The 20,332-nt window shown below is 39.4% G+C and overlaps 1 protein-coding gene across 9 annotated transcripts in view; it reads right to left on the bottom strand.

Annotated features, from left to right (window-relative positions):
• LOC121966387 (uncharacterized) overlaps window positions 1–20,332 on the bottom strand; it is a 64,550-nt gene that overhangs the window by 28,061 nt on the left and 16,157 nt on the right. For 3 of the 9 annotated variants that reach the window (XM_088074744.1, XM_088074743.1, XM_088074742.1), the window contains exon 1: window positions 12,224–13,321. The exons of 3 other annotated variants lie outside the window; for them this stretch is intronic. In XM_088074744.1, the coding sequence (XP_087930870.1) occupies window positions 12,224–13,124 (901 nt within the window). In that variant the 5' untranslated portion in view covers window positions 13,125–13,321. Of the gene's footprint in view, window positions 1–12,223; window positions 13,322–20,332 lie in introns of those variants that run through there. 3 more of the 9 variants (XM_088074745.1, XM_088074749.1, XM_088074750.1) reach the window with 3 other exon arrangements.

Below are 20,332 nucleotides of genomic sequence, written 5' to 3' on the forward strand. Positions count from 1 at the left end.
GGTGAAGTATGGTGAAAGAGGAAAAAAAAAAAAAAATCCCCCAATTAAAAAAAATAAATAATTAATTAAATGAATAAATAAAATAAAATAAAATGAAAAATATAATAAAATAAAATGAAAAATAAAGTAAAATAAAATAAAATAAAATGAAAAATAAAATAAAATAAAATGAAAAATAAAATAAAATGAAATGCATGTAGGCTATACTTAAAAATAATCCAAGGAAAAAGGGGTTTGTGCAAATTTTGTGCAAAGTACTGCCATGTAAAATAAAGGCCCTCTGGGGCCAGTGGAAAAAAAATGTGACGTTGTTTACTGATTCCAGTTTCTACTTTTGTTCTACAGTGTATGTGAGTCTGGGGGTTCAAATTAATGGAAAAACTGCTGATGTTTCAGTTCCCATAGATTCAAACAGCCCCAGAGACCAACAGATTACATTCTCATAAAGCAGCATCACAGAGAAGAGACAGTTTTGGCCTGGTGGACACTTCCAGTGATCTCCTGAGGGCAGCTTGTCGTCTCTGATTCATGACTAGAAAGTACAATGTGTGCATTAAAGGGTTGCAGAGGTCAGAGGTCGCGGGGGGTTCCCAAGGTTTATTAATGATGTGAAAGTTTTAAATACAGCTTGTTAAATGCTCAGTCAGACAAAGAAAAGGAAGTTGTAACTCTGACAGAGACCAGCTTGAGTTTAACTGGCCTGTTAAATGAACTATTCATAATGGTGGTACACACTTACGTTATTGCATCAGTCAAGTATTAAACAGAAAATAAGACAAATGTGTTGCTAAATTCAGCTAAAAAGCAGAATTATCAGCTTTATGTTATCTCTCTGTCTTTGAAATGAACACCTGACAATATTTTTAATCATCAATTTCATTTTTTCTGAAAGGTTTTTTGAACGATGTATTGAGTTTCAAATACTATTGCACATTTTTTTTTGTCAATTGATAATTTCAGCCTTAAAGTGAGACAATACAATAATAAAAAGAACAAAAAGCACATTCTTTAAAATGCATGACCAAATCACAGTTTTTACCCTTAAAAACCAGTACAATGAATGGTTAAGTTTCACTTACACACTGCGCCTGGCATCTTGCTGCTCCTTCTGTGCCCAGAGTACACTCTGTGCTCCGACAGTGTGGAGCTCTAATTAACCAAACCATACATATACCAATACTCCAGCTTCCAAAAACAGAAAATCAATACATGTTGGCAGATGTTATTGTGGCGTGTTAAATTGCCTGTTGGATTCACACAAAGGGACCGTCTACCACAACGAAAAGAAGAGCGAGCATGACTTCATCCTCTGCCATTACTATATCGTTACATAACAAATACTGTTTGTTGCTATATTAATGCTCCGAATATCAAATATTTAAAGTTTCAAATTAGTGTCTGATCATCATTTTGGCTGTTTAGTTTGTCTGCAAACTCTCTCAAACACTTGCTATAACACATTTTTCCACCTGCTAAGAGGAAACATTATGTTCACCAACACTCGAAGTTTACGGTATCAATGGGACGACCAGCTCGTAACCATGTGCACATCTGCACTCGCCAACCCGGTGCTGGCAGGGAGTAATGCTAAACACATGTTCTCACACACACTCACAAACAGTTAATAAGCACAGCGCTTGTTGAGTGAACATTGCTCTGCACAGCAGCTACAGCTAAGCCTGGATCCTGAGGGATTTCATCCAATCGGAGGCGGAGCAGGGAACGGCAGCCGGGTGGTCAGCTTCCCATTGAGGGCACCTGCTGTCGGTTAATCTCACAGTGGATCAGCTGCTGCAGCTGTTGCAGCAATCAGGTGGTCGAATGATGTTTGCAGAATTCAATTTTTTGATAAATGACATTAAGGAAACTTCGTCTTCTGCAGCAGCTTGTGATTTTTTTTTGTAAGGAGCCAGATCACAGTTCACATTCACATCTGGAAGCTGTCCGGTCCAACTACAGCTCTCCCACTAAACAGGCCAGTTAGGAATCACATGAACAAGAACCATGTCTCCAAGCTATTCTTCCATACAGCCACATGATTTCTTTATTATCAGAGCTGAAATCTCAGTCTCAGGCTCTGAATTTATTTATATTTTTCATGTGAACCAAAATGCAACACAAGCAAGATGATTACATGGAGATGAACTGGGATTTTCAGGCATTTATTTTAGCTCATTTCTGGATAATTTTATCCATTTTCTTCTCTAAAAAGAAGCAAAAAGGCTACATTTATTTTTATTAGTCCAGAAGTTAAGGCTGCAACATGTATGATATTTTAGACAATAAAATAAGTTGCTTTTTCAGTCTGCTAGAAACAATTTACTGTAAGAAAAGATGTTGACAAAGTTTTCCTTTGAGGACATAGTTTGCAGTTGAAAAAAGGCAGTTTATCATAATATATCACAGTATGTTATGAGCATATCCAACCCAATCTCCAGAAAGAAATATTTGCATGATACATTTCTGCAAACCACGGGAACAGTGACACTTTACATTTCATAACTGCGCTGCAGGGAAGGTGTGGTTAGGTTTAGGTAGAAAAAAAACTTGGGTATGGTTAGTAAAAGGTCGTGTTCTGGCTAAAATCAACCATATTTGATGGCACAAAAGCCCTGGAAACAACATCCAGGTTCTCAGGCTCAAACTCTGCCAGGAAACGCCACAATGCATCCGTGAAAAACACCCAGGTTGAAAACCACAAGCGGCGCCAATGTTTGGTGCCACTATTGGAGCTTGGAAACACTGACATGCCGCTGTAAACATTCAGTTTCGGGTAAATAAACACCGGTTTGGTACCACAAATGCCTTTGGTAAATGCTGCAGTGTGTTGGTAAAAAAAACATCCAAGGTCTGTCGTTCAAACACGGCTGGGAAATGCCAGAATTTGATGCAAAACACTTGCGCGTTATCTGTGAAAAACACCCATGGTCGGTGGCTCAAAAACCGCTGGGAAACACCTAAATTTGCAGCTAAAAACACCCAGTTTTGGTGGCTCAAACCCCACTAGGAAACATCACTATGTGTTACTAAAACACAAAAAAACAGCAAAAAAACAATCGTTTCAGTACCAAAAATGCTTCTGTGTTGGTACAAAAAACACCAAAGTTCTGATCAAATTGTGCTGAATAATGCAGCGATGTGCAGCTAAAAACACCTCGGTCCAAAAAAAAAAAAACGAAGGTTTGGTGCCACAAACACTGTTGGAAATGTTGCAAAGGGTATAGGGATCATAAGATGATCAGCTTGGGTGATTATAGGGGCCAATGTCTGACATTTGGCTGATTTTCTGTATCGATATTTATTTTAATGAGCGCCAATAAAATGATTTAATGAAATAGTGTCTGTATTTCACTCAACCAAAACAAGGGAAGGCAGTCTGCAAAACATGCAAAAACGTGTCGGCATGGGAGGAACTTTTAATTTGAAAAACCTCAGAGAGCTATATTTAATTATTCATTTTTTTATTTATATTTTTACATAAAAAAAAACGGGGTGTTAATGAAAAAATGAAGACACATTTATATGATGCATACGAAATATGCAAATGTATCGTATTCATAGTTTGCTGAAATGTAAAAAACAACTTTTTTTCTGATGACTGCACATATCGCCCAAAAAATCATAATATTGTATCGAGACTAAAGTATCATGACACCGATCGTGGGGCCTGTGGTGACACCCACCGCTCATCATTACTGATATTAAATTTGACTTTTTTCTACGACCGACATGGAGCTTTAAACTTTTACTTTGGGTCAAAATCAGCTGTTTGTTAACTTGGCTGCTCTCCAGATCACAGATGGAAGCTGGCGTGACGCCCAAACATGTGAAAGTTGCCTGTGAAACAATCATGTTAACCCTTCTCATGTCTTCAGGCTCTGCTCCTGTCTCCTCCCTGTCTTCATGCTAACAGGACCTATTGTACAGGACAACACACAGCGATTCACAGCCCCAAAATGACCTCATGTCTTCTGTTACAGAGGATTACTGAAGTGCCGCATCTGTATTTTCCAACATTTCACCCGAAATCCGACGCCTGTTTTACCGTGTGAAGAAAGAGAGGACGCTGCCAGAGAGGAGAGCGCCTCGGACAGACGGACAGATGGAGGCAGAGGAAGGAAATGCGTGTCAGATGTCCATGGGAAAACGAACCATGAGGGACTCGGACAGAATGAAGCTCACAGACTGGATCAGTCCCAGAAGCCTGAACGGACACGACACGCCGGTTAAAACAGGCTGAAATGTCATTGAGGGACTGATGGACTCGTCCAGAAGTTTGGGAGTGAAAAGCATCTCCTGAGGGGAAGAAAAAAAGCTCCCTGAAGGCTAAAATAACATTAGAGAATAGTCATAAAAAATACTTCAGATTCTGCAGTAGACTACATTTCTTATCCCTTTAGGCCTCTTTAAATTGATTTTATTTGCACTATAGAAAACTTTCTTTTTGAATTGTGACAGAGAGGACGGGGTGGATGGTGGCACTTGAGTCCTGCGTCTTATTTAAGGTTATGCAACAAAAGAAATGCTGCAAATTAATGCATATAAAAGTAATTTCTGGGAAACAGGGTTGCATGTATAGCCATTAGAGCTGCAACAATTAATCAGTTAGTTGTCAATATTAAATGATTCACCAGCTTCTTTGATAAGCAATTAATCAGTATTTTTTAAGAAAAAAGTAAAAATTTCTGGTTTCTTTCCTCCTCTTTAGACAATAAACTGAATAACTTTGGGTTGTGGGTAAAACAAGACATTTCAGGATGTCATCTTGGGCTTTGGGAAATACTGATTGTCATTTATACACAAAAAAACTCAACATTAGCTGAATATCTTTAGGTTGTGGACAAAAAAACGAAACATCTGATGACGTCATCATGGGCTTTGATCGGCATTTTTCACCATTTTCTGACATTTTTTTAACACCAAACAATCAGTCAATCAATCCAATTGACAGAATAAATGTTTGCATTTGACATTTTTGCTAACTTGCGGTAAGGTTGAAGCACAAAAAACATTATGTTATGTTGTTATGGTGAAGAAAAGATGTCCGCTCTGGCCTAAATTACCAGGTTTGGGGTGCGTAATCCCAACAGGAAAAGGAAACGATCAATGACTTATATATATCAGGACTATTTCACTTGGCTGATCTCATGCAGTGGTCTACACGAGTCAGCTCATACGTCACTTTAGAAACGTTTATATGATGCATATCTGTGGTGTGCAGACACGAACAACGCCAATATTTTCTTTTGGCGACTAGATTAATCGAGAAAATAATCAACAAATTAACAGACAATGAAAATAAATGTTAGTTGCAGCCCTAATGTCCACAATGTGCAAGTGAAAGAGACGCACATGGAGGGGCCACTCCACTAAACTATAAACGTCATTAAATACTCGCAGAAGCATCACGCAGAGGAATAAAAATATCCTCCAGAGAGTATCAACACAAAGCTGAAAATAAAGTTTCTTTTGTTGAATGACCCTTTACAGGGTGCAAAGTATAAACAGCTCAAGCCTCAATGCTCACTGCCAAATCTCCAAATTAGCACTTTCAAGTCTATAAAGCAACGTTTTTTTTTTAACTTGAAAAATGCCGCAGCGGTGAGTTTTACTGATGCTAAATGACGTGTGCTACGAGTTTACTAAATCTGAGAGCCAACTGGAGACACTCAAGTATTAAAATTGAACCATAGATGTTATAAAACTTCAAATTTTGGGGATTTAAGTGCATGTCATCTTACAAAACAACATCTGAAGGCATGCAAGCGGGATGGAAATTACTTACTAATTACACAAAAAACTAACTGCTGGATTTCAGTTTGTGTCAGTGTTGCAGTTTGGGTATTTTTAGAAGAGGACATCAAGGTCCACTGCAACCTAAAATGTCTGTATGCACAAAACCAAAAACTTCTCATTCTTTGTCTATAATTATCTAAAAACATGACATTCGGTGTGCATAAAAGAGGTTAAAGAACATTACAGCATTATCAAAGTATGCCTCAACCAGAGCTTTTGACTTCACCTCCGTCTGTAAGCTGCAGTCCTTATTTGGAAAAGTAAAAACTGCAATAACAAAGACGCTAATTTAATTGTCTAATGACACACTATGAGGAATCTGAGGTATTTATACAGTTCAGACAGACTGCTTAGCTCTATGTTGAGCCTCTTTTATGACACCAAACACCAGTTAAACCAGTGGATTCAACCATTAACACCCACAGCTGTAGTTTTGCCCTCGTGGGAGCGAACAGACTGGACTCGTCTGGGTAGCAGAGTGGCATCAGTTGACACTTCAAACGGAGGCGACGCAGCTGTGACATCGACAGCCTCCCACTGCTCCCAGTCAGACGTTAATCCGTGTTTGAATAAACGCAGAGCTGAGAGCAAATTAAAGCTGACTGATGAGGATCAGCGTGAAGTTCAGATGACATCGGTTTAGCTTTTTTTTGCAGCTTTTCTTCAGATTTGAAGCTTCTTGGCTGCAGTCCAAATTAAATGTTGTTAGTGTGTGAGGAATGTGTTTGGGCAGAGTTGGAGAAATGCGAGTTGCAACAGATACAATCAGCTATTAGCAGCCGGTGAAATGTGTTTCACTTTTATTTATTTTTCGAGTCTTTAAAAGTAGATAAAGTCCTGACTTTTAGACTCAAGAAAGAGTCCTGAATCCTACATTTTCCAAAAAACAACAAAAGTGTCTCCGTTATAAAGACATAATGCAACATCTTGGAAAATCACAGCACAGAGTTAGATAAGAAGATACGACCGTAAAGAGTGCACATTAAATATGTCGCTGCAGTCAGCAGCCGGTAAGTTTAGCTTTGCTTAGCGCAGCACACTTGTGAAAGTGTGAAAGTGTGAAAGTTATGCCGCCAACCACTGGCCTGGCAGGTGTACTGTGTTGTTTTCTTTTACAATGTCTTCATATAAACGCAGATTTTTCTTAAAAAAGCAAATTAAAGACTTTGTTTTTCAGTAGGGTCATTCTCGTCTAAACGTGTTTAGTTTTCTCTTCATTTTCAAATGATAATGCAGCTGGAACATGTCCAGTTTTGTTTTGAAGCTTTTATTGCAGGCTTTTGGATGTAAAAAGTGCCGCTAAACTCTGTTATTCGTTTCCTGGCTGCAGAGACGCAGAGATACAGGAGACACGAAAAAGGCCGACCAATCAGAGCAGATCGGGAGGCAGTCTTGACGACGCAGGCGCTAACACAGGCAGAGGGTGAAAACAGGTGCTCCAGCACAGACAGTATGACGAAAATAAAGTATTTGAACATTAATGCATGTAAACGTGTTCTAGTATAAACCCAAAATACAAATATGAACTCTGAAAATGGGCATGAAAGATCCCCTTTAAAGAACTGTAGTCTGTCTATCCTCCCCACAAAACTGGTGAGTTTTATTTGTTTTACTTTGTTTTCTCTGAGACTGTTTTCCTCCTCTGCTGCTGTTGCGATGACAACAAGCTCACCACAAACTATAAAAAAGCTAATTTTATGCAAACAGGAAGGATTTGGATTAATGATGGATGATTATAAATTGGCCCCAAATGCAGCTTTAAGCGATTAAACTGTTTTTGAAGAAGTGAAAGAGCAGCTTATTCCCGCTCTCATAAAAGTCCCTCTCACGCGTTGTCCCGCTCCCTGTCTCTGCTCATCTTCTGATGCTCCGCCAAACACTTAATTACCACCCATCAAGTGTTACTGGTTTGAGAGGGTGGGCGACCGGCCGTGCCCTCTGACCTCTGGCAGAGACGCCGAGCCGCCCAGTCTCATCCTGGTCACAAGGCTCTCTTGTTACTCGCCGCGACACCCATGCCCTTTCTCCCAAACCGAGCACACAATCGCCACGCTCTTTCTTCTGGAGCAGACCGTTTTCCCACCCACAGCCGCTACCATAAATGCCATTCTCTCCCCGTCCTCCCCGCCACAGATGGCCCGATTGTTTCCACTCTCCGCAGAAACTCAAACTGCATAAATTCACACAGAATTCAACGCCAGCTGATCAGAAATAGTGAGATATGATGACATGAGGATAACCCAGGACAGAAAAGCGTGACTGGCATGCAGGAGTAGGATGTAATGAAGCAATGCAACATGATTATTGTTCAACTACACAAATACTGCATGGAGGAAACCAAAAAATTTCTCTGTAAATGTAAAAAAAAAAAAAAAGACTAAAATTGCACAGTAAATTAAAAAATGTTTGACTTCCTGTTGGGTTTAGGGTATGGCTCCAAGAGACTTTTTTTTTTTAGGTCTGGACGTGATACACGTGCATACCAAATTTGGTTAATCTGCAAGAAATTTAAAGGATGGGGCTGTGACTATGCTGAAAACTAGGGTCCATATTTTAGAATACTACGTCATTATTTTATATTGTGAGTCATCTGAGAAAAGTAGTCTTTTTTTCTTTTTTTGAAATAGTCATTATTTGGAAATACTTAGACATTTGACTGAATTAAGACTTTATTTTTAAATGCAAAGTCATGTTTTATATAGCAAGTCATTATTTCAAAATACTCAGTCATTATTTTGAGACAGAGTCGTTTGTTTGACTTCATTTTGAAACACAGTGATTTTTTTAAACACTAAGTTGTTATTTTTAGATGATAACTCACTTTTTGTGATACTAAGTCATTACTTTCATATACTAAGTCATTTTTAAGATATTAAGTCATCTTTTGAAATACTAGGTCATTATTTTGACATGGTAAATATGCAAAGCAAATTTTGTTATAGTTTAGGAGACATATAAAGGAGGGGGCTGTTAGGAGACATTATTGAGCCAAGTTCACAGACCTAAGCATGATACTTATGTCATATATCTGTTTCTGTCATGCCTGATATGTGTGCCAAGTTTTGTGAGATTTGGAGCGCCCTTCGTCTCTCTACATTTGTGTTTAAATTGTAAAAAATAACATTTTTATATAATAATTAATTCGCCAATGCCTTTAGTCAATGCGCCCTACTAACATGAAATAAATGGAACTAATGCATCTGTCCTGCAAAAACACAATCTCCACATGTTGCAGCCCATGTCTGCTGAAAAATAATTAGCTTTACTGCCCTATTTTCTTCCTCTTTTTTTCTCCTTTTTGCATGCATGAGTGAGGTAGCAAATGCAGGTGTTTCTGGAAATTCACACCCAATAAAAACAGTGTAACGACAACAATATTTAAGTCTCATATCCTGCTCTGCACAATGTAAAATGTTTCCATTCAGGAAGCCATTTTCACTCCATCTTGACAATAACAACACAGAAAACTTTAGCTTTAAGTACACTAAAGTTTACATCTGAGTTTAAAGGTTATCCAAACAAGAGCCTAACTTGTGGCACATGGTGAATAACAAAACTCTTTGCCACTTAAACCTGAGACATTTATATTAAATATTCCTGTGGGAAAACATGATAAAGATGGTTTTATGGAGCAAAGTTCATGTGTTTGACCTCTGAAAGAAGAGTCCATGCAGCAGCAACAATCCTCCTAAAGAAGACTCTATTCTGCACAATTTATGACGCCACTAAAAAGCTGGATGTGGGCCTCTGGAGCCTCTCTTAAAGGGATAGTTCTGATATTTTTAAGCAGGGTTGTATGAGGAACATATCCATAGTCAGTGTGTTAAATACAGTAGATGTTGGTCAGTATGCTCCCAGTTTGGAGAAACATGCTGAAGTCCAACATGGAAGCAAAGCAATCTATTGTTGTGCATGGGGGCCAACAGTAATATTAAAAGTAGCCACCTAAAAAAATCCCACAAAAGAAATCACTATTAATTTAAGTGTGCGCTATATCAAGAATATTTTGCCGCTTTTTACCTTTCTGTTAACAATTTCAATTCCCCATTTATGCTCTCGTCAAACCCAACAGACTCCATTGACAAAAACAGTAATTTTAACTCACTGAACACTGGAGTTGCTGGTCGCTCGCTGCTTTGATCATTTTGTTATGCTGTTATCTCCCCAGCTGTGCAGTCGTAATTATGACATACATGCATTCAAGTGCTCTGGTCAGAAAAAAGCAACAAACATGGACCCTAGAGGTTAAAAGGTTGTTTTTTCGTAGCTACCAAAAGCAAGTGGCACAGAGCTCATAATTATGACTTTGGGGGGCATTCATGTGCTCCTAACTGGTAAATATGATATTTCCAAGGAGTACATGAAGGCAGTACTAGTTTATGTTATTGTAAAAATTGTGAAACACTGAATCATCCCTTTAAGAATCTATACTTGGTTAAAGTGTTCCTGTGTATATTGTATGTACTTCAAGAAAAAAAAAAATATTTTCAGGTCATTTTCATGTTCTCTTTTACTAATTTCTTGCAATCTGTGGGTCATTTCTTGCCAAGTTGCTCATTGACTTTGTTCCTGAAGTTAAAAAAAAAAACAGACCAATTTACCCAGGTTTTAAAAAGTTAAGCAGCTGTAAAAGGCGTCTGAAAGCAGCACAAGAAGACTGATGTCGATCCAGGTCTCAAAGGGTTTAGCAGAATCATGTATTGGATGCAACCAGAATAGACTTGGATGCACTTAAGCATCAATAAAGTGAAATATTTTGTTATGCATTTAAGTTTGTTTGGTTTCTTGGTTTAGTTTTAACCAAAAAAAAGCTACAAAGAACCTGTAACGTTGCTGTCCATTGCTGATACAAAAAAAAAGAAACTGTGCTTTTGCAGATGCAGCTCTGCACTGTGCAGATGACAGGACAATCACATGAAGGTGGCATGCAGCCCGGACAGTGACGTGAACTCATGCGTTTGTGTTCCACGACGTCCTCTGAACATGTGCAGTGGATGAAAGCAACGGTAGCAAAAACCACGGCGATTATCCAACCACTGTTTTTGCATGTTTTAATCCATTTATTGCATACTTTATACTATTAGCAAACCATTTCCACCCTCCAGGCATCATTTAGTTTAATGCACATCTTGGAAACTCAACTTGCAGAGACTTGAAAAGTGCCGGAGTCACAGCATTCATCACCGTAAACATCATGTCTGCTTTTATGGATAGATCAAATCAATCTGCACCGACAAACTGCAACAAAAATGTAACTTTGACAACAATGAAAGCAGATATGATGTTCACCATGATGGATGGTTTCAAGGGGAACGCCGCCAGTCATTGTGGTTCGGTCTGAAGAAGATTGGAAATAAAAAAAAAATCTGGGGGTGTGGTTTTAAAGAAGTGAGCTTGCAGCCTTTTTGAAATCTCTGCTGCAGGCTGGCAGCTTAAAGCTGCATTAGCTGCTACAACATGAACACATCTGAATCTGTCTTCCAGCAATCGAGTTGCATTGTGGGAAACGTAGGCACAAGGTTTTGGCAAACAAGAAGACTGTATGGGGGAAAAATGATAACTAATCCAAATCAAGTCCATGCAGGTGGATTTTCTTCCTGTTCTAAAATAAATGTGCCAAAAGTTGTCTGCTCAGAGTAAACATTTGCAATTCAAACTCTGAAAAGACGACAAATGGTTTGAGAAATGGTTAGCTGTCATGTATGGAAGTCCATTTGTGCCAGTGTGATTAAAAAAAAAACATCCTATAAGCAATTACAATGAGACAAATTTTCAATAAATAATAACTTAAAACAATGACTTCATATCGCTAAATAATCAGAAACAACACTAACTCATTATTGTGAGTTTAACATCTTTAGGAGACTAAGTAAATATTTTTAAAAAAGTTTCCCTATATTTTGAGATGTTGTCATTACTTTGAGAGTTTATTATAATTTTGGGACACTAGCATTATATTTAGAACAGTTTGTCATCATTTTAAGGAAGTTTCTCATTATTTATTCTCATAAGTCATACCTTTGAAAAAAGTTTCTAATCATTTCGATAAGTTTCTCCTTATTTTAAGTCATTATTATGAAAAAAGTTTCTCATCATTTGATAAAGTTTCTTATTATTTTAAGAAAGTTAACATTATTGCAAGAAAGCTTTTCATTGTAATTCTTTTTTCATCACACTGTCAGAAATGGGTTTCGACAGTCATGTAAAGTACTTGTGATTGCATCAAAAATGGCTAAAACATGCAAAACCATGTTGAAAGTGAATCATAAGATCCAAAACAGCGACAGTGCCCTTGAACATGTTTGTTACCACAACAAACACCGCACAGACACACACAGACTAACGCTCAAACATCGACAAAAAGTGACGTGACGCAGGGTTCAAAATGTATCGCCACACAGGATACATTCTAACCCGCCGGGGTTACCTTTCAGGTTACTAACTGACGCGCACGCAGGACGCCCGGGCTCCTGCGCCGTTTCAGGCAGGAGGCGACACTCCATGGGGAGACGCCCATTATCCAGAGATGCCCAGCAGCTGTCCTGCAGCACCTGGCAGAAGCTGCGACAGGGCAGCGGCGCGGCGGTGGCGGACGGGCACCTTGGCGCCAGCAGGAGGCAGAGGAACCACTCTGTGCTGTGGTGACACCCCGCCCTCGTTAGCCACGCCCACTCCTTTAGGACCGCCCCGACCTCCTCCACAGATGTGTGGTTGAAAAAGTTGGGCAGCGTGAAAGATTTTGGGCCTTTGCCGGAGCAAATGGGCCAATCAGACGGCACCGGGAGGCAAGGTGCATCAGAACTATTGATGCGACTATCCAAAACACCCTCAACAGTCTCGTTAATTTTGGAAACATCACCGATAATCCTGGTCAAATTGATCGCCAGGATTTTATCACCTTTCAAAACTGATTCTACAAGATCAGACCCAGACCCTAACCCAAACCCAGACCCCTCCTCCACCCTCTCCCCTCTGACCCTGTTGGTATTACCCGTCATGTTAGGCTTAGCGCTCTCCGCCTTCTCTGTCAGGCCTCCAATAGTAGTAGTAGTCCTGGCGGCTGGGGTCGGGGTCGCGTCCCACGCCTCCACAAACTTACGGATTCCTGTGGCCACGCTGATGATTTCCTCCCCAACCCCGGACAAGTTGTCATCCTCCTCTTCTTGCATGAGCGTGCCATTGGTGGTCGTGTTGGCAGCTGTTGTTCCTGCCGGCGTTGTTACATTTACCTGCACCGGGGCCTCTGTAGTGGTCTGTGCTTTTCCCCAAAACCAGGCATCCAAGCTGCCGGCGCAGAGGAGCAGCAACAAAGTCTGGATCCCCAACATGCTGCTGCAACAGTCCTCCAAGTGTCTGCACTCCACACAGTGCTCTCACTGTTTCCCCCACCTGTTAGCCAGCCGCTCAACAGTTAAATCCAAGCTGTTCAAGGGCCACTGAGCATCCACTGAATGAAAACCAAGACATAAAAACTCCTCGCACTCTGAGACCCTCCCTCCACATCTCCCAGTGCATGCAAACTCATGAAGAAGCACTTACATGGGCAGGGGGGGGGGGACCCAGTGTGGAGGCAGGCTCATGATGGATGCCATTGGTTCCTCAAAGTTGCCCTAAAACTCCTCCCCTGCCCTGTGAGAGCTGATGAGTGGGTCCCCTAAGACCTTTTCTGCATCATGGTGAAAAAGCATGTTCGAGTTACCGCAATGACACACCCGTTCTGCACAGAAATAACCTTGGGAAATCTGGAGTTTTTAAAATAGATGTAGGGCCATAATATACAGGTTTACTTCATGTGTGCTTCGGGTGAAGCTGCCATGTGCATCAAAATGGTAAAGTTCAGAAGGAAAACTGCTGTCTCCTCAGTTTATAGTATTTAAGAAACAAAGTCAAACAAACAAATTCCTGCAAGTTTTTCCATTAACGTTAAATCTGTATATTCCATGTCTTAAAGGGTAACTTCAACTTTGGACCCTATTTTCCCATGATTTTGCGTTCAAGTGACTAACAGCGAGGGCATTTTTTAAATTGGTCCTACATTGAACGAGAGCGCTGCAGCCGGCTGCATCAAAAGAGGCAATTTAACCACTAAGGGCATTTGTGCACCGTCGCTTTACATCCACTGAAACCATTTTTTGCCACTGACAGGCTCAGAGTGTTATTCTAAGTGCTTGACAGCTTTTGAAAAGGATCTCAACAGAAACAGACCCTTTCGTTAAAGAGTAACATCATTCTGTTTAAACAGAAAAAAAACCTGAAATCACTGTCGTCAAATCCACCAGACTCCATTTAAATAAATACTAATTCTATCACCATAAAATATACTTTATTTAAAGTAGACAAAAACAAAATTAAACACACAAAAAGCTGTCTTGGTTCATATTTCCATTGTCACTACAACCACCAACTCTGGCTCGGTTGGAATAAACCTTTAATTCGCCCAGTTAGATGTGAAAATATGCTGGATCTATACACGTTTAAAATTAAGAGTTTTTTAAATAAAGTCTGGTGTGTTTGGTGACAATGATTTAGGGTTTGTTTCTGGATCTCACTCTTTAACAAAAAGGTTTATCTCTGTAGGAATCTTACTTGATTTAATCAGACACTCAAAAACAATCTGAGCCTGTCAGTGGTAAAAACAGACATTATTAATTGATGTACATTAACCTTGCCAAATGCCCCAAGTGGTTACATTGCAGCCTGAAAAAAATCACTTAAATCTATGATTGAAATACTTTTCTGTAAATTCACTAAACGATGCCAAGGTGTTGCAACTCTATCGCCGGGCAACTAAAACTGCCTTGAGACGAGGGTTTACGAGTGCGCATGACGGAAAACTGTAATAAAGAAGTCAACAGCTGACAGGTTAAGATAAGACAAAAGGGAATATCAGGCTTCAGTTGATGCGCAGCAGAAGAGAAATGATTTCATCTGTTGCTTCAAACAACAACAAAAAGGAAAAAAGGGCTTCGGAAAAAAAACGTGGTGTTCAGCGACCGGCATGTCGGTCTGATTCATCAGCAAAAACCACAACAGTCACAAGTGATGTTGTGCGCAGCGATAGTAATATAAACTCTGTGATGTATTTTAATACAGCGTGGTGAGGAGAGGAGCAGCAGGAGAGCGAGGGATGAATGAAAGACAGCAGCTGGGTAACTGAGGGCGTATCTGATTGGATCGAACCTCTCCCAGGAGATCGACTCCATTGCCTCATTGCAGAAAATCCTCGGAAAATGTACCACTTCCAGGTTCTCACAGATGGGCGATAAGGGAGCGAGGGACCCGCTCCTTCCACCAACACACCCCTCCTCTCCCAGGCCTCCTCCTCCTCCTCCACATGGCCCTGTGTGCCCCCATCATCCAGCCACCCGCCTCATCTGCCAAGCTAGGACATCCAGCTGTTGCACATTCCAGCCCGCGGACCTCCCACACCCACGCTGCATGACATTTGGAGGGTGGAAACTGCCACATTTTGATAATTTTTGCATTCATACAACACAGCTACTGCTGTCAACGTGCACGTAATGCTGCTGGACACTGAGCAGGAAAAGACAAATTCTTCATGTTTGAGACACAGATTGAATGTTTAAGGGAGTGTGAAAGCCAGCTGTCACAGATGTCCACACAGAAAGTGGATCAGCTTCACATTAAAGCCTCTTAACAGTTTAAGTACATTTTGACTTGTTTTAAGTTTGATGCTTTACACTTTACTCGCCTCAGTGTAGCGTTAAGTTGATTATCTGACAGTTGTAGGATAGATTAGCACTTTCCAAACCCCAATATCTGACCAAATTTTAGATAAAAAAGCTACTTTTTGCACGTCTGAAATGCTCTTTTCTATGTGCTGTAACTGGATTTCAGCAAATCTGGTGGCATATGTTCATAAAAGTAGGAATTAATTAATTCGAAACAACTTTTTTGAATGTTACCACTTGATTTAACGGGCAAACTAGTAGGTTTAGCCCATTAAATGACATTTGTCGTCAGGTGGTGACCTCTAGTGACTGTAGCTATTACGACGGGAGAAAAGGAGGAAGTCAACTGACGCAACTATAGTATATAAATAAAGTATATAGTATATATAATGAAGTCGACAACGGGAGGTTGAGGTCAACAGGTCAAACAGACACAGGACTTTGGCCCAGAAGACCAGCGTTTGTGTCCTGTGTGAAACTGAAAGTCAGGGTTAAGTTATTAAGTTGACTTGTGTAAGTTCTTTACGTTATGTTGCGTCACAATCGTAAAAGTATTTAAAGAAAAAACGCGATCTCCCTTTTTTTTTGTCTAACCACAAAGTCTTTGCATTTAAACATACCAAAGTGAAACTTGACAAAACTGCCAATGGCAGCTGATAACAAGAGTTGGGTATTCTTTGGTACTTAAGTCTGTCTGTAATAACAAAAATTTCAGTTTTGATCAATCTGCGGGGATGACATCGTAAACTAAACAGCAAGTCTGCTGTTCTGCTATTTTCTATTTCTATAGCACTAATCTTCTGTCAGTGTCAACACTGCAGCGATAGTTTTGGCTCGTTGAAAAGTCGATGGCTTTTGTTGACCTCAGAGCTGCGCGGCCAGCTTCCAGGCTTCAGCTGCGGCACAGCTGTTGTCGCTCTCAGTACCAAAATTTGGCACAGATTGATTAGCGTGATTCGGTACGGTATAGATGGGCATATAATTGGCTGATCAAAGCCCTCTGAACCTTATAGTAATTGAATAAGGCCCCTCTAACACATATCTATGAGGCTGATAATGACTCATAATGTCTATTCGATCAATTGATAACATTTAAAATCTGTGTTTTTAAAGTCAAGCAAAAGGGATTTATGATGTGGCCTACATCGATTTACCAAACCCTCCATCACATTTCAACAAATACTGTAAAAGAGTAGTGCAAAGGATTTTTTTCACATCCCTTATGGTTATCAATAACTATTGTAAGCACATAAAGAACAGTGTGTTCTTACTGCAAAAAAAACCCCAAAAATGCAACTTTTGGATGCAAAGGGGACAAAATCTGCAACAAAACTGGTGCACAGAATCCAGCTGAAAATGATCCTCTGCTCTACTTTTTAAAAAATGCAAACGAAGTCTAATAACAAAGATGAAAAGCTGCATTTTTGTGCAAAAACAAAGCATAAAAATAGAACTGTACACCAGAAACTCAAATAACAAAAGAAGCTCATATGTCTCAATCTTGCAGTAATTACCAAAAGTAATTCCAGATAGTGTGTTTGGGGGAAAACAGACTTCCTGTCTAGTTTGTTTTCCTTTTTTTACCCAACTGATTGTTGCATGAGATCTCTCTCTTTAGGTAACAAAAAAAATAAAAACATAAATCAAAAGCACAAGAAATCAGTAGTTTATGACGTTTCCTTTCACAAATTCGTATACTTTTGACTTAAAAAAAATGTTTATCTGATGACTTCAGAGAGAAAAAACAAGCCAAACATCAAGATATCTCAAGTAAAACACATTTTTCTCAAAAAGATCTTCCCGTCACTCCATCACCACAAACGCCTGCAGACTCTCCCACAGACGTGTTCACCCTCCCTGTGTGTTTTCCAACACTTTTCATCCCCGTCAGCTGTCAGCTGCTGTGACCTGCACAGGGCCACGAGTCGGGCAGGTAAACACGCGGCGGCATTCGGCTCCAGCGCGTCAGTGAACGCCCGTTGATGAAGGCACCTGGTGCTTCCCATTTGGAGTATTATGCAAACATACATATGCATGCAGCGACACCCATGCCAGCGCTACAGCTGCACATTAAAGCTCCAGCGGGAATCTGGTGTCTGTTTCCTCCTGAAACATTTACATAACATCAGTTTGTGACGTTTTTTGCATTTTTTAAGTTTCTGCCACTGTGTGTCTGCTTCTAAACATTTTATTTTTGTAGGAAGCCCTCAGGATATTTCTGCTACTTTTAAAAAATTGTTATTTTCTGAAAACTTCTACTTTGCGCCAAGAGAGATGACATTTAAAAAAGTTTCTTTAACCCTTATGAAATGAGTTCCTTTAACCCTTAAGTGAAATGTTACCAAAATAAAATGACATCAGTCTTCTTTCACTAACCTTAAACATGTGCAAATTCATTTAAATTTATTTTGAAAATTTGGAAAAAAGGAAATAAGCAATTTGGTAAGAAAGTAAAAAGTAAAGTAAAAAGTGATGCGAAAATGACGTAAAAAAATATAGATAGAGAACATTATCAGAAAATTATCAAAAAAGGTAAAAATGTAAATTATTATATATATCTATCATAATTATGTATTCAAAATTATGTTCTAGAAATATGTTTATGTATTATTTGACCACTTTTTCAGATCATTTCCTTGTTTTTGACTTTTCTTTTTTGCTAATTTTCAGGAATTTTTCTTGCAATTTTTAAGAATTTCTTGCAATATTTCTGGTAAAGTTTAGTTTAGTTGTAATAATTAACAGTTTGCGTACTTTTTCATATATTTATTGGATACTCTTCAAAATCCATACGAACCATTCTTGATATTGGCATAAATTTAATCCACCGAACAATACTTATTTAAGAAGAAAATATGTCAATGGTAAAGCTGATTCGCCTGTTACTCCTGTTAGGACCTTCCTCCAACACAGTGGTGTAAATCACCAGGAGCTGCCTTTATGATGAATAAATACATAAATAAAATTATGACTTCTTATCTGACAGGTGCACAAAAGTGTCCACAAACATATGGCCATGCAGGACAGACAGCATGAATGAAAGAAAAAAGAGTATAAAGAAAGAGGGAGAGTAAAGTTGCAGCTGTGCTAAATTACCAGAGCGTCCAAATCCCCAAAACCTCAACTAATCACCATGACAACCATATTTTTCCAGCATTGTAAGACTGTCAGGGGACTTGAGTGTTTTTAGTCCTGCAGAAAACTCACTCTGCAGTCAGTCTGAAGAACTCTTTTTAAGGCTGGCGTGTTTTAATTGATTAAAAATCTCCATATTTGGGATTAAAGTCCCTGTCTGACACCGGGAGGAGGACGTGCATACATTTCATTCCTGTCTCCAGGATATAATCACACAGTTGCATTTTCATCTTTACAACGAGCTGCACGCAGACAGTAATTGCACAGACCACCAACTTAAAGGTTAACATACTTTTACAGCCATTTATCAGCAGTTTTTTCTCGTCCTTTGCCTCATTTAACCTCTTTGTTACGACATGAAAGACTCCGTCTGCAGTGCAGCACGGGGACACGGGGACACAGGGACACGGGGACACTCAACTTGCTCTGCTAAGGGCCACTTTAGCAAAATGGCACGAGTCCAGGGGCCAGTCATTGCAGCCCCGTACATGTTTCTAGGATTTAAGGGCATTTCAAGTATTTTAGACAGTTTCTAGTATTTCAGGACAATTCTAGGATTTAAGCACGCTTTTAGGATTTTAGGAAACTTCAAGTATTGTAGGACATTTCTACAACTTTAAGACATTTCAAGTATTTTTGGATGTTTCCAGCATTTAAGGGCAATCCTTAAATTTGAGAACGTTTTTAGGATTTTAGGACACTTCTTGTATTTTAGGGTATTTCTTGGATTAAAGAACGTTTCTAGGGTTTTACGGTGTCTCTAGGTTTTTAGGCCATTTCTAGGATTTTAGGACTTTTCTAGGATTTCTAGTATTTTAGCACATTTCCAGTATTTTAGGATGATTTTAGGATTTTAGGATGTTTTGAGGATTTAAGGACATTTAAGAAATTTCTAGGATTTTAAGACTTTTCAAGGCTGTTAAGGGATTTTAAGGATTTTAGGACATATTTTTGATTTTAACACATTTCTAGGATTTTAGGAAACTTCTAGGATTTGAATACATTTCTAGTATTTTCGGGTTAGCTAGGACTTCTGTCAGGTGTGGCAGTGGATGCATTTTGATAAGCAAGCTCTATTCTGATGCTGTTTTATGCACTCTGGCACCGTATGTACGTTAAGCGTAAGGGACGAAAGTAGGACTGCTAATAAGCCAGCTGAGGATAAGACTTCTCAGTCGTCTTAACTTTGTCCCTTTTACTGCGACATATTCGTCCTCTCATCTACAGTCTTTTGTCTCGTAGGAGCAAATGCGTCTGCTGGTGTTTTCTCAGGCCCGGCAGCTTCACCGTCTCGGTTTAATTGGTATATCATGTTTCTGTGTGTTTCCCACACTCACACAACAGTTCACACGCTCAGATGTATGTTCTTTAACCACAACACACTGCTGAGGAAGCACACATGCTCCGGAGCTCAGTAATTAGACTGTGAGCTCACGTTTTCTAGTACTTTATGGTCAGTATTATTACTCAAGAGCCTGCATCCTGCAGAATTAAAATACTGTGATCCTAAAATGACATGAAATAGTCAGAGATATAGCCAAAATTAACCCTAAAACAAAGCCAAAACTGCAGAAATTAAATATAAGGGTAATAATGTTAGAGTCTGATAGCGAAAATAAGAGAAGATTTATCAATACTTGAGGGAAAATTTGAGGAAAAAACTTCAGGATTAATTCCGGTTTCAATACGTCAAATACAAAGTCCAAAAA

Source organism: Plectropomus leopardus, chromosome 24, assembly GCF_026936395.1.
Source record: "Plectropomus leopardus strain MGB_pleo_1.0 chromosome 24, ASM2693639v1, whole genome shotgun sequence".
Lineage (NCBI taxonomy): Eukaryota > Metazoa > Chordata > Actinopteri > Perciformes > Serranidae > Plectropomus > Plectropomus leopardus.